Source organism: Lissotriton vulgaris, chromosome 12, assembly GCF_964263255.1.
Source record: "Lissotriton vulgaris chromosome 12, aLisVul1.2, whole genome shotgun sequence".
Classification (NCBI taxonomy): Eukaryota; Metazoa; Chordata; class Amphibia; order Caudata; family Salamandridae; genus Lissotriton; species Lissotriton vulgaris.
In genome coordinates this window covers 800,345,927-800,361,559 of record NC_141700.1, presented here as the reverse complement: position 1 = coordinate 800,361,559, position 15,633 = coordinate 800,345,927, and the positions used below count along the sequence as shown (strand labels likewise).

The 15,633-nt window shown below is 47.2% G+C and overlaps 1 protein-coding gene across 2 annotated transcripts in view; it reads right to left on the bottom strand.

Annotated features, from left to right (window-relative positions):
- GLTPD2 (glycolipid transfer protein domain containing 2) overlaps positions 1-1,127 on the bottom strand; it is a 57,269-nt gene extending 56,142 nt beyond the window's left edge. Inside the window, exon 1 of one of the 2 annotated variants that reach the window (XM_086946226.1) lies at positions 815-1,127. In XM_086946226.1, the coding sequence (XP_086802352.1) occupies positions 815-911 (97 nt within the window). In that variant the 5' untranslated portion in view covers positions 912-1,127. The remainder of the gene's footprint in view (positions 1-814) is intronic. The other variant, XM_086946225.1, reaches the window with a different exon arrangement.
- Between the last annotated feature and the right edge of the window lie 14,506 nt (positions 1,128-15,633).

The window sequence follows — 15,633 nt, the reverse complement described above, 5'->3', positions numbered from 1 at the left end:
CCTCCACCCTGGCTGAGGCCCCTCCACCCTGGCTGAGGCTCCTCCACCCTGACTCCTGCTTGAGGCCCCTCCACCCTGGCTGAGGCCCCTCCACCCTGACTCCTGCTTGAGGCCCCTCCACCCTGGCTGAGGCCCCTCCACCCTGGCTGAGGCCCCTCCACCCTGCCCCGGGCTGAGGCCCCTCCACCCTGGCTGAGGCCCCTCCACCCTGGCTGAGGCCCCTCCACCCTGGCTGAGGCCCCTCCACCCTGGCTGAGGCCCCTCCACCCTGCCCCGGGCTGAGGCCCCTCCACCCTGGCTGAGGCCCCTCCACCCTGGCTGAGGCCCCTCCACCCTGGCTGAGGCTGAGGCCCCTCCACCCTGGCTGAGGCCCCTCCACCCTGCCCCTGGCTGAGGCCCCTCCACCCTGGCTGAAGCCCCTCCACCCTGGCTGAGGCCCCTCCACCCTGCCCCTGGCTGAGGCCCCTCCACCCTGGCTGAGGCTGAGGCCCCTCCACCCTGGCTGAGGCCCCTCCACCGCCTCTCCACCCTGGCCGAGGCCCCTCCACCCTGGCTGAGGCCCCTCCACCCTGGCTGAGGCCTCTCCACCCTGGCTGAGGCCCCTCCACCCTGGCTGAGGCCCCTCCACCCTGGCTGAGGCCTCTCCACCGCCTCTCCACCCTGGCTGAGGCCCCTTCACCCTGGCTGAGGCCCCCCTACCCTGGCTGAGGCCCCCCTACCCTGGCTGAGGCCCCTCCACCCTGGCTGAGGCTTCTCCACCCTGCCTGAGGCCCCTCCACCCTGCCCCTCCCCTCCCCCAGCCCCCGGTACTCACGGAGCCGCACGCTGGTGATGTACAGCACCACGAGCACCAGGGTGAGCGGGAAGAAGACCTTATAGAGGCGCTGGAAGCTCATGGTGGCGCAGGGCATCGCCTCCGCCGGCCTCGCACCCGGGACTGAGCCGGAGCCTGGGATCAGCGCCGGGGGAGCGCCTGGACTCCGGGCCTTGGACAAGAGGCGCTGAGTCAGACAGAGATAAGCCCTAGTGACAGCGATCGATAGGGAGGCGTCCTCCGGGAAGGAGGGGGGGGGGGGGGGGTGGTAACGCTCTGCCCCCACCCCTGGGCTGCTGTTTACACACTCCGTGGCCTTGGAGTCCATGAGTGTCCAGCCGTCCCGGGACAAGTGTTTACATCCTTCAATAGCGCTGAGACGCAGAGACCTCTGGGCGGCCACACCTGGGACTGCTGTTTACATTATTATATAGCACCCAGACGCAGGTGCCTCAGGTCAGACGCTCCTGGCACTGTTGTTTACATTATAATATAGCGCCCAGACGCAGGTGCCTCAGGTCAAACGCTCCTGGCACTGCTGTTTACATTATAATATAGCGCCCAGACGCAGGTGCCTCAGGTCAGACGCTCCTGGCACTGTTGTTTACATTATAATATAGCGCCCAGACGTAGGTGCCTCTGGTCGGAAGCTCCTGCATCTGGGCGCTATATTATAATGTAAACAACAGTGCCAGGAACTTCCGACCTGAGGCACCTGCGTCTGAGCGCTTTATTATAGCCTTATAGCCAGCCGTAGCAGCCTATACCGGCTATTAAAGGCCTGCTCCCGATTTAAAGGCTCGAGCCAAAGGCGAGGGACTTTAACAAGGGACCGGGACTTTAATAGCCGGTGTAGCCCTGCTAGGAAGGGCTATAAGGATATAAGAACCTTCTGACACTAGAGGGCAGAATTCTCTAACAAATAAAACAAAGGCCTCTCGAATTATTAATTCAGCCATCAAAAATAAATTACTTCCTTCCCTTCCCACCCTTTACACCTATAAACACCACAACATACACCCAACATTGATTTCACAATTACCACAATTAATTACCAATTAAAATTCATTAACAACCAATGATTAATTAATAAAAAATAAATTACTTTACTCATTTAACACTATAACATCCCAATTAAACAAGTAATAAATAAAATGTAATATAATTAAATTATTTCCCACCCTATTCCCCTATAAACCCACAACCCGCTACAGATTTAAAATAGCAAAATTATAATAAAAAAATATTAAACACGACTAAAAATAATGCATTAATTTAATATCATGAAATTAGTTTCCACACTATTCCCCTATAAACCCACAACCCGCTACGGAACTAAAAATGCAAAACTCAAATAAAAAAATTAATAACTACTAAAAATGTAACACATATATTACAAATACAAACAAATCTTATACAAAAAACATAAGTCACATACATGTAAAATATATACTAAAATACATACCATTAATAAAAAAAATCTATATTTTTAACAACTATATTTTTGCAAACGATAATTTACACTTTGATATTTTTAACATTGATATTACTTACCTACATTTTATAATCTTGATCACGAGAATTTCTATGTCTATATTTCTGACCCACAGTTTGAAGCCCCTGGCACTGTTTACATTATAATATAATGCCCTGACTCAGATGCCTCAGGTCGGAAGCTCCTGGCACTGTTTACATAAGAATATAGCGTCCAGACGCAGGTGCCTCTGGCCGGAAGCTCCTGGCACTGTTTACATAAGAATATAATGCCCAGACGCAGGTGCCTCAGGTAAGAAGCTCCCAGGACTGTTGTTTACATTATATTAGAACATTGGAATGTTGGGAGTTCCATTGCAGACAATGGGGTTCTACGTGCTTCTACGGGGCTGTAAAGGCCCGCAGAGCAACATTCCAATATTTTACAAAGGCCTCTCGGAGCTCGAGGGGATTTAATCCCCTCGAGCTTCGAGAGGCCTTTGTTTTATTTGTTAGAACATTCTGCCCTCTAGTGGCAGAATGTTCTAATAGCCTTTTAGCCCTTCGTAGCAGGGCTATACAGGCTATTAAAGTCCCGGTCCCTTGTTAAAGTCCCTCGCATTCAGCTTCTGCCTTTAACACTGGAGCTGGCCTTTAATAGGCGGTACAGCCCGCTACGGCGGGCTATAAGGCTATAATATAGAGCTCAGACGCAGGTGCATCAGGTCGGACATTCCAGGCACTGTTGTTTACTTTATAATATATCGCCCAGACGCAGGTGCCTCAGGTCTGAAGCTCCTGGTAGTGTTGTTTACATTATAATATAGAGCTCAGACACAGGTGCCTTAGGTCAGAAGCTCCTGGAACTGTTTATATTATAATATAGCGCCCAGACACAGGTGCCTCAGGTCGGACGTTCTTATCACTGTTGTTTACTTTATAATATAGCGCCTAGATGCAGGTGCCTCAGGTCGGAAGCTCCTGGCACTGTTGTTTACTTTATAATAGAGCGCTCAGACACAGGTGCCTCAGGTCAGAAGCTACTAGCACTTTTGTTTACATTATAATATAGCGCCCAGACGCAGGTGCCTCAGGTCGGAAGCTCCTGGCGCTGTTTACATTATCATATAGCTCCCAGACGCAGGTGCCTCTGGTCGGAAGCTGCCAGCACTCTTGTTTACATTATAATTAGGGCTCCCGGTTTTATGGTATTTATTTTTTTAACATTTTCGTCTGTATTTATCCATATTTATTTTTTGATCGTTTTTTCTGTATTTATCCACATTTTATTTTGCCGCAAGTAAAAACAAAAGATGCAGCTAGTGTTTTTCCACATTTATTTTACTGGGCAATGTGCGCTTGGTTGTTATAGGTTTAGATAGATTTATGTAGATGGTAAATGGGTTACTGCTTTTAACAAATATCCTTTTGTTAATTGCAGCCCTCCTAATGTAACCCTTACTGTCTTATGCAACACATCATATGCATTTTATTTACACACATATGATTAATTGTCAAGAGCTCTGAGACCTTGCATTATGGCGAGTAGGGCTATAGCGCTGTAAAAGAAATAAATCCAATAGCAGATTTTAAATTGTTATTAGTTTAAATACTGGGATAAACCAACACATCTAACATTCATACAATGCGTTTATATCTCTTTGCTCCAGTGACTGAACTAAGTCAAATGCAGGGCTCTCTTAAGTGCCTTTGGAGTGACAAGCTGTGCGCATTTGTTTTCCCTCAATTGCTTCTAGGGCTGCGTCTTCCTCCTCACTGGTCCCCAACCCCAATAGCTTCCAGCCAGGATACTTAAACAAAAGGGGACCTGGTGGCCCCTTAATGTCCACCTTTGTTATGGGCTCAACTGAAATTTGATAAGGCCTCTCCCCGTCCTGCACTGGGACAGGCTTGTCTTCTCCTGGCACACAGCAGCAAAGGTTTATTGGCATTTTTCCGTTTCTATTTATAAATACAGACGAAAAAAAAGATTTATTTATATGCAAAAATCCGTTTAAACGGAAAACCGGGAGCCTTAATTATAATATAGCGCCTAGATGCAGGTGCCCTAGGTCGGAAGTTCCTGGCACTGTTGTTTACATTATAATATAGCGCTCAGACGCAGGTGACTCCGGTCGGAAGCTACCAGCACTGCTGTTTACATTATAATATAGCGCTCAGACGCAGGTGCCTCAGGTTAGAAGCTCCCAGGACTGTTGTTTACATTATATTAGAACATTGGAATGTTGGGAACTCCATTGTAGACAAGGGCCCGCAGAGCAACATTCCAATATTTTACAAAGGCCTCTTGGAGCTCGAGCTTCGAGAGGCCTTTGTTTTATTTGTTAGAACATTCTGCCCTCTAGTGGCAGAATGTTCTAATAGCCTTATAGCCCTTCGTAGCAGGGCTAAAGGGGGATGTATGTCGTTTCTACGCATGCTTTTGCAATGCATACCTTTACCACGCAGGTTTTACAACGCAAGTCGTTACAACGACTTGCGTTGGGGGGCGTTGGATAGTGAATAGTTTAATTTACTATTCCAAATCCAGTCCCTGTGGATAGTAGGGAAGGTTTTGGATAGTAAATTAAACTATTCCCTATCCTACAGCGCCCCCAGCGCACGTCATTGTAACTACTTGCGTTGTAAAAGTTGCATGGTAAAGGTACTGCGTGGTAAAAGTTGCGTTGTAAACACTGTTCCCCCTATACGGTCTATTAAAGTCCCAATCCCTTGTTAAAATTCCTCGCCTTTGGCTCAGGCCTTTAACGCGGGAACAGGACTTTAATAGCCGGGATAGCCCACTACGGCGGGCTATAAGGCTGTAATATAGGGCCCAGTTGCAGGGGCCTCAGGTCGGAAGCTCCCAGCACTGTTGCTTGCATTATAAGGTAGCGCCCAGACCCAGGTGCCTTAGGCTGGACGATCCTGGCACTGCGTACAGGATAATATAGCGCTCAGCCGCAGGTACCTTTGGTCGGACGCTCCTGACACTGTTGTGTACGTGTGAATCTTGGAAATGGCCTGGGAGGCGAAAGAACCGCCATGGAGATCGACCCCGGGGTCCTCGTGGGCTGGTGCCAGCGAGCCCTGTGTTTGTGGGGGAGCGCTAATTGTGTGATCTCAACAGAACGAAGGAAGCAGTCCGTTGTGATGCGAATCGATCCCAATCGGGTGGACTGCATATCAGCCGAAGCGGGACGTAAGTTTGGAGATACCGTTGCTAATTACAAGATATTTCAGTCTAACCTTTTTGCCAGGACAGAGAGAAGTTGAGGTCATTCGCCAGGCCGTCTGCCCCATCAGGGTCCCCAACGAGGCATTGGTACCCCCACACAAGGAGGTTGGCTTTACCACCAGGCTGCGCTTCTCCAGAGGCAGATTTCACACAATGGCCTAGCGAGGCTCCTTGAAGCCCGCCACAAGCGCAACATTTACCGGTAAGTTTATTCCTCTATAATAAGTGATTTCATTTTTGGGGCAGAATGCAGTCCTTTTTTCACAAATGGGTGTCTATAACACACGATGCTCGGTGTTGGATACTGTGCAAGGTTTCAGATGGAGGTCACCGGTACCCCCAATCCAAGGTTTGCTCCTCTTCAGCTTTTTTCTGAACAAGAATCGAATTTCATAGCTGCAGAGACTCAAGAGATGCTATAAAAGCAAGCGACTGTTTCCCCCCCTCCTTCCTTCATCACTGGGGGGTTTGCAGTATCATCCTCTTAGTGCAGAGGAAGGGTGGGTGTCACAGACTGGTCCAAATGTCAGACACAGAGGATAATTTACCGCCACTTCAAGATGGAGGAAACCCATATTTTACGGGATATGTTTAGGGTGAAAGGGGCGTGCAGTGGGCGTTGTGGTGGGCGTTCCACCGCAGCACCCATTGAGTTTGAAGCCACCTCCTAGTCACAAGCGTAGCGTAAATAGGAGGCAGCGCCAAAATTAAAACCAGGAAAAATCTGGTCTTAAGATGGTGAAACGAGGAGAAATGCTTTATTTCTCCTCATTTTTGCTTTTTCCATGTGTGCTGCCTTGTGCAAAAAAAGCCATGGTTTGTTTATGTACAGGAAGGTGTCCCTTCCTGTACATAAACAAACCTTTTTTTAAAATGCCGTTTTGTAACTTACATGTGTGCTGCATGAAGCAGCACACACGTAAGCTACAAACTGGCATTTTAGGGTTGTTTATGTGCAGGAAGGGACAGGAGGTTAACAGCTCTCACCGCCACTTCCTTGAGAAGAAGGCCCTTAATGGTCCTCTTGGACCTCAAAGATGCTTATTGAACAGCTCCAATTTTGCCTCTCGCAGACGATTCCTGCAGTCTCAGTAGAGAGACCACTGGTACGAATTCCTGTCCTACCCGTTCAGCCTATCGTCAGCTAATGAAGTCCACGGTCGAGCCCCTGAGAGCGAAAGGGGTGCATTTGATTGTCTGCTGGGATGATATGATAATTATAAACTCAGACTCTGACGATACAGCATCTTTCTTGGACTGTTCAGTTACTATAGGATCTAGGTTTCATTATAAACCATAAGAAATTGATATTGACACCGACTCGATCAAAAGAGTTCTTGGGGTTCCAGATTGAGTCAATCAAAGCCTAGCTGCATTTACCCAGCCAGAAGATAAGGGACATCGAGAAATGAATTGAAATCTGCTTTGAGTAAACAGTCCTTATCGATGAGCCGTCGAGAGTAGTTGCCAGGATTGCTGGCCTCCTGGCATTCTTGATTCAAGTGATTTTTCTGGGCCCTCTACACTACAGGGCCCTACCATGCCTGAAGATCTGACACCTAATGAAGTGATCGACCTACACTGATTCGATTCCCCTTTCAGGGAACACCAGAGTGGAGCTGAATTGGTGGCTGAAGCATATGGATGCTCGGACTGAAAAGGCCGTATTCTGGTCATAACCTGAGGCTGTAATCAAATCCGATGTCAGCAGAGGGGGCTGGGGTGCCAGATGCGGAAATGTCTCCACGGGAGGGCGTTGGACACGAGGCAAGTTGGATCTTTACATCGATTGCCTAGAGCTGCCAGCTGGGTCGTTTGCAATAAAGACCTTATCAACCAAAAAGCACAACTGCTGTATTCTATTGTGAATAGACAATATATCTCCAGTCACCGACATCAACAAGTTGAGCGGAACCAGATACAGAATACGCCAAGGATTTCTTGCACTCACTGATAGAAGAGTACTCCCCAGGCTAGAGCACTGTCATAGCGGATAGGACGCCAGGTTCGTGATGGATGCGAGTGATATTCAACACATACTAAGAGCTTACACAATCGCTTTCTTTACGTCCAGACTGGCCAGTCAATTGACGGATTTGTACAGCTGTACTTGGTGATAGAATCAGATGCCAGCATCTGGGGAGCCAGTTGCAGTCAGAAATCGACCGGGGGCAGATGGTTGACTCAGAAGTTCATCCTACATATGAACTGCCTGGAACTCCTGGTGGACCTGTTTGCCCATCGGGCCTTATCTCCAGAGAAAGCGAGCTGTTGTCTTTTGTTGAGAATGGACAAAGTCCCAGCAGCTGTTATATCAACAAGCCCCTGGATGAGATCTTGGTTGCTAGCGAAGAGAGCAGAAGGATTTTGGCAATATTGCCCGCAGCATCATAGCTCAATGGTGGCAAAATACAGTCTGCGCCAGCAAAATATGGTAGTCTTTTGGAATTCCAGATACCTGAGAGACAGCAGCAATTGGAAGCCGCACCCACAAGTGTTTCACTGACTAAATTGGTTATCGTCCCTTGCAAAGTTAATATTTTCGCCTCCAAGCTGTATTCTCAACTAGAACAGTTCTTCAGTTGGAGGCGGAACCCATTGATCACAGACGCTTTTCTCCAAGACGGTGCAGAGACAAAATATTGAATCAAAAATATCGAATTACACTAATATCGAGTAAAAAATATTGTGGGTCAGAAATATAGACATAGAAATTCTCGTGATCAAGAATATCGAATGTAGGTAAGTAATATCAATGTTAAAAAAGTGTATAATATTGTTAGCAAAAATATAGTTGTTAAAAATATCGATTTTTTATTAATGGTATGTATTTTAGTATATATTTTACATATATGTGATGTATGTTTTTTTGTATAAGATTTGTTTGTATTTGTAATATGTGTTACATTTTTTGTAGTAATTCATTTTTAATTGATTTTTGCGTTTTTAGTTCCGTAGCGGGTTATTGGTTTGTAGGGGAATAGTGTGGGAAGTAATTTCATTATATTAAATTAATTAATTCTTTTTAGTAGTTTTTAATATTTTTTTATCATAATTTTGCGTTTTTAGTTCCATAGCGGGTTGTGGGTTTAGAGGGGAATAGGGTGGGAAATAATTTATTTATATAAAATGTATTGAATATTTTTTATGTGTTATTTGATTAATTGAGATGTTATAGTGTTAAATGGGTAAAGTAATTTATTATTAATTAATCATTGGTTATTAATTCATCTTAATTGGTTAATTGGTAATTAATTGTGCTAATTGTGTAATTAATTTTAGGTGTGTGTTGTGGTGTTTGTATGTGTAAAGGGTGGAAAGTAATTTATTTTTGATGGATGAATAATTAGTTGTTCATTAATTTTAATTAATTAATTAGTAAATATATACGGAAATTGTGTAACACACCAATACACCTCAGCCCAGACCAATGAAGGAGGTGAAGCAATAGGGAGGGGGGAGACAAAACAACACAGGTGATCATATGTGCAGATACAGTGATTAAAACTGGTACCAGGGAGTCCCTATTACAATTTTAATATTGGGTACCCTGTCCAGAGTAAAATGGTCACAACGGGACCAGTGGATGGTGGTATGGGGAACTTATAATGAGACACCAACCCCTCCACTCTGCAAAACCGTCGACATGTTTCAGCTGGCAAAATGTAATACCTCGGCTTTCATCAGGACTCACAATAATATGATCCCAAGGGTACTAACCCTCCCTCCTGATGATCCAGGGGTGAAGGAAAGCTACCCTTCTGAGCAAGTGGTCAGGTTAAATTACCACTATCCACTGGTCCTGTTGTGACCATTTTACTAAGTTAAGCCTGACTGCTTTTGTGCCAAGCTACCAGGGGGTTAAACACAAGTTAACTTATTGTCTTTTGTGGTTTACCTTGACAAAGCGTATGGTTGTTGCTTGAGAAGGGTTCCCAACTCCCTCAACCAACAACTCAATTTCTCACAGTGTACAAGATTTATTTTGCTTTATATAGTTTCAAACGTTCCTTTCATGGAGTTGTAGGTGCCTTGTGTCATTCCGCTGCTTGGTATTCTGCAGCTTTTTGTATTATTTCTCTGCGCTCACCTCGTCTGCTCTCCATGATTTCTCTCGTCTTCCAAACGTGGTCTGCTGGTGGGTCTCGGCTACTACTATGTCAGCTCTTCTTCTTCTGTCTGCCTGACATTGCTGTGAGGAGAACTGCTTTAGGGTGGAGAACGCTGTCCAGATCATGTCACTGAGGCCCTTCGCCGATGGCCTTATTTTTCTAAATTACTAAAAGCTAGCACCTCTAAGTCAGTCCATGAGCGTGCCCGGGGTCCCCAGCCCACCCATTCTTCTCCAGTTGGGTACACTGCGTTGCTTGTTGGGAAATCTCAAAAATTGGGGAGAGGAGTTGGCCCAACGACTAGAGCGGTCGACCTCGAAATTGGGGAAACGGGTTTGAGTCTCGGCAAGGACGCTGAACATCCTGCGATTCTGGGCAAATCACTTAATCTCCCCGTGCCTAACAAAAATGAATGTGTCCTGAAACACAACTGGTGCTCATGTAAAGCGCTCTAATACCGGATACCTTCGGGTCAAGTTTGCGCTATATAAAACTCCGGTAAAAAATTCAGCCTGGCGAAGGTGGTTCAATTAACAGAGTCTCTCAGTCACACTCACAATTGGATGATAGATTTTATTTTCTCTAAACAGAGTGAAAACAGAAGGTTTTGTCCTAGAGGTGGTGGTGGCCCCAATCAATCTATCTCTTTCCAACGACCTGCGAAGCTATGCCTTGCCCCTGCACCCCCACAGCAAGGAAGAAACTTGGGGATTCATTGGAACTCGTCTCCTTGTCACCCCTCAGGCTCTGGTCGATGCTGTGGTCTCTCCCGGGGAAAGTTTCCTGGTCTCACCTCCTCTGGACAGATCATGGACCAGAGATGAGACCAGCTCCTGTGATGTCATCTGACTGACTCCTCCTCACCGGGCTACAGAGATTACAGGACCTGGTCGCCATAATGTCGCGTGCCCCTAAAATACCACATGAGCACAGGCGGGCCATCACTGGCTTCCGGTGGAATCCCAAATACATTAAATCCCTCTGCATCCTGCCATTACAAATCACCTTCAATTCAGAAAACTAAGGGGCTTATTTACAAGGTCCTTGCGCCACCGGTGCGTCACTTTTGAAATGGGAAAAAGTGACTTACTGGTCGCACAAGGCACTTGTAAATAAACCCCTAAGTATTTTTTTTTTTTTACTAAGTATTCAGCAGAGCTTTTGCTTTACATTTTCTTGCAGATTTATATAGCGCAAACTCGACCTGAAGGTATTGGAGCGCTTTAGATGAGCACCAGTTACCTTACACAAGGACACACTCATTTCTTGTTGGGCGCGGGGAGATTCAGTGATTTGCCCAGGATCACAGGATGTTGCGCTCTAGCCATAAGGGTACATCCTCTCCTCTAAACAAACAAGTCACCGAAGGAAAGGGCATATTATCAACGGCCAGCGATAGCGATCATTTTATTATCGCAGGCTATTTCTGGAATTTATCGCCCTGGTAGCGCGTTATTAAAAGCGCGTTTCTCCAGGGCTATAATCATTCCAGAGATAGCGAGGTTATCGTCCTTTTGCAGGGAACATTGCTGGTTTTCCAGCGATGTTCCCTGCAAAACGGTGATAACCTTGCTGATACGCCCCACAGGGTTGTATCAGCATAATCCACCCCCTATGTCAGGGATGGGTAAGTCTGCACTTTAGCAGACATTAGTTTTTGGAGAAAACAGCAGTTTTCTCCAAAAACTAACATGTGCTAAAATGCTGGGGCAGCCTTGTAAATATTGCGATGTGAACTTCAGCGATATTTGCAAGGTAGTCCATCCGGGGTTCGCCCAGTGACGCCCACTAAGCATCTCATTAGAGATGCAAAGGGAGGCGTTGGGAAAATGGGTGCTAACATGCGATTATGCATGTTAGCACCCTCTTGTAAATAGGGTGATAGTATTATCGCCACTTTTTTTGGGCTTTTTAAGCCAAAAAAGCAGAGATAAAGCCATTGTAAATATGCCTTGAAGAGAGTGCGGGGTGCTGGTCCCTGGACACGTGTCAAAACTGGTTGGACTCCGACCCCTTCTCTTTTTATCGTTCATTCTTTGAGTGCTCTGAAGAGACCCAGGTGTCTCGTCCTGGGTGCTGTGGAGGTTAGATGTTCCACACGCCTGCACTGCCCCCCGCAGGCCACACTCTGAATTGCCGCTAAGGCGAGGGTGTCCTCCAGCAGGAATGGGATGAGTGTTTACCTCACTTACAGCCGTTAGCAATGGGGCGGGCGGGGGAGACTTAGAGCCACATTTATCCAATTTTCACCCATCGCACAAGCTTCGAAAGGGCAGGACTGCATCGTATTTAACATTCTATGGCGCATTCCTATCCTTATCCAGTGCACAAACTGCTGCCTAACGCCAACACAGGCACCCTTGCGCCTTGGTGCCAGGCTGCCTGCGTTACAGGCGGGAGTGTTTTTCTGCAGGAAGGTCCTCCTTCCTGCACAAAAACAAAAACAATTGTGAGAGGCGTTTTCCTCTTTCCGTGCGTGCTGCTGCAGCACAAATGGAAAGAAGAAGTGATGAGGTGAAATAAAGATATTTCATTACGCCTCACCTGGGGGGACGCCGCATTTGGACACATTCCCAGGTCAACCAGTGATAGTTAATCTGAGAGTCTGCCAAATCCACATGTGGATGCGTGGGAACACCCGCGCTCCACCCAGGCAACGCCTCCCCGGGGCAGAGAAACGCAGCGATTTCCACTGCGTTGCATTACTCTGGATTTACGAAGCCATGCACAACCACGCAAGGTGGCCTTCCGTGGCGGGATAAATCTTATTTAGTAGTTGCGTCACCCTTGTGCCACATTGCGTGGCACAAGGGCGATGCAACACATTCATAAATACGCCATTTAATTTACACCTTTGCGGAATGCAGAGATTGGCTGAGCACTCGCACCGCTTGGAATGCTCTGCTCTCTGCTCTTCAATGTCCGTGCTCTAAGCAGGAAGACAGAATGCATTATTTGTTATGATGGGTGAGATTAGGCGGGCACTCATCGAATTACAGTACATGTGCTGTCTGACATTAACTGGAAGTTAAACGCTCCCTGCTGACATCTGTTGGTGACATACTAGATCTGACCGCCACACTCAGATGTCAGCAGTGAGCATTTAACTCACACGTAAGAGGCCCTGCTGCTACGGGTCTTAGGAGCAGCGAGCAGTACATGTGCTGTCTGACATTAACTGGAAGTTAAACGCTCCCTGCTGACATCTGTTGGTGACATACTAGATCTGACCGCCACACTCAGATGTCAGCAGTGAGCATTTAACTCACACGTAAGAGGCCCTGCTGCTAGGGGTCTTAGGAGCAGCTAGCCAACTTGCGATGCTGTCACATCGCCATTTTAGATGTATCAGGTCAGGTGTAATGTGGTCGGATCTTCTGCATCCCATGATGAGCCTCGCAGCTGAGGTCAACGAGGCCCTTATTGGAGCCCGCATTACTTCAGGTAAGCCTGCAAGACGAGCACCCCCGTAATCTGAGCAGGTGAAGAGCAGGGACTGGACTGATAACTGAAAGTCATCGCGGGGCAGGAAGGGTTGGATGTTCCTTAGCGTGTTCAGTTGGTAATCGGCTTCCCTGGTGGCTGTGCTGATATGATCTTGCATATTCAGGTGTTTATCCGACATTAAACCTAGTGATCCAGTGGAGTCAATGACGTGGGGAGTGCAGTTGAGCGCCGTAAGTTTATTTATTTATTTATTTTTAGAGTTTTCTATAGCGCGAACTTGAACCGATTAGGTTATCAGAGCGCTTTACATAGCACTAGTACCGTTACATGTTATCACAGCAGTTTACATAGAATCAGTTACGTTGCACATTTCAGGATCTTGAACCAATTAGGTTATCAAAGCGCTTTACATAAGACAGCATTCGATGTCCAGTGCCCTCCTCCGCCGTGTAGCGGGGGACCTCTTCCAGCCCTCCGAAATCGTCGAGCTGTCGGGACTAGGCTCCTGGAATTTCAGCTGCCCGTTTACAACTAATTTGTTTGAAGTCATGACGGAAATCTCCAACCCAGCAGCAATCAAGTGAGCTCTCTGTCTCCAAGTTTCTCTCCGCGCTTGGTGATAGTCTAGTATTTTGGATTTAGGCGGCTCGCACTGGTCATGTCACATGACAGACTTCAGGAAACCTCGTTGTTTTGAAAGTTTTTCTCAAGGTCATAAATTCCCACAGCACAATATTTCCATCTTAATTCTTATGCGTGGAAATAACAGGGAACCAGTTTAAGAGTTAAGATGTTAAGAGCATTGGTGGTCATTAACCATGCATTGGTGGTCATTAACCATGTTAAGAGCAGTGGTGGTCATCCTCGCTCTGCGGTCACTGGCGGCCGCCATCCAAGGTCCAGGCGAGTTGCAGGGAGGGTGGTGCGAGGGGGAGCCTCTGCAGCACTATGTTGGCGGGAGGCACCGCTAGGAAACAGCGAGCAGCCAGCGATCCTACCTCCCGGGATGTTGTCGTCGGGTGGCAGATCAAACGTCCGGCGGATCGCAGATGCAGGCGAGGGTCACCGCCAAGGGATCCATGAAGAGGGCTCACCCCCGCAGGCAAGAGCCACAGAGAGAGCCTGCGGAGTCGCCCCTGGGAGAGGCAGCAAACGCTGGGGCCAGATAGTCAGGCAAAGCAAGCAAAGGCGCCGATCGTTAGCTGGGAGTCACACCGGGCCGCCATTTTAGGGTCAGGCAGGCGGGGGAAGGCAGATTCTAGCCGTGGCCACCCCCGGTGTTTTGCCGCTACAGAGGCCCCCGGAGGCTATCTTCAGATAGAGGCAGCCCCTGCGTTCCTCAGATTTCGCCCGTCAGCCCGTCAGCGTACCTCTCATAGATAGTTGAGGTCATCGGCGCTCCGGCCGCCATTTTGCCCGCGGCCGTCCTCTCCTCGCGTCTCCTCCAGATCTAGCTACCGCGGCTACCGCGGCGCCAGGGGCGATCGGAGTTGTTTGAGCCATTCTTCTAGGGGGACAGAGTGAATCTTTGGGCAATCAGGAGGAATTCTGTTTTGAGTCGTTGAGCATAAGGTGATTGTGGGTGTGCCATTTTTGGGTTTCCAGTAGGGTGTAGTTGAGAGTTTTTAAATCTTCGGTATGGAGATTTTCAGGTACAAGTGTGTATCGTCAGCGTGCATGAGGTAATGCATGTTTGAGTGCTTCCGAATTTCAGTAAGGGGTTCCATGAACAAGTTGAATAACGTGGGTGCAATCGCGGATCCGTGCGTACTCCAGTCAAGACACGAGTAATGCCCGAAAAGGCTTGATTGACCGTGATTCTTTGAGCTCTGGTGTGAAGGAACGCGGCAAACCACTTCAAAACGGGACAGATGGGCCAATCCTTCTATCCCAGTGGTCTTCAAACTTTTTGATGCCGAGACCCCCATCAAAATAATTTAGGGATAAGGACCCCCTCCTGACAAAAGTCTGTAGAATCTAGTACTCCTTATCATTGACAACCATAAATGTTGTCCAGAGAAATAGTCAATCAGTGGCTGCACCTCATTAGAACCAGTTTATCACCTAAATATAAAGATAAGCAACAAAAAGGCGACCAGTGCAGCTTTACAAAGGGCCTTCGACTGAGTGGCAACACCTGTCGCTGCTTTTTAGTCACTTTTCAACCTTTTGAATAAATCATTTTTTTTGTTAAAATCAGCAGATTATGTGGCACTGAATGGATTGTGTGGCAAATGCGGCAACTCTTTAATTAGGCTGAATCGCTGCGGCCGCACAATCACATAATTCCAGTGGCCCTTGGTATAATAGCTGTAATGCATGGACTGCACCTTTATTGCACGGCATTAGAGGGAAACCATATTATATTTCATGGGATGCTGACGGCTTGGCATTTACAGCTGCATGTAACTGGGGGTAGCTGAACATCATTCATCATAATTAAAACATACATACGTTTTTTAGGGATCTATGACAGAATATCGACTACAAAAATATCGACCTACAAGAATATCGAGTCAACAATATCGAGGGCAAAAATATCGACATCC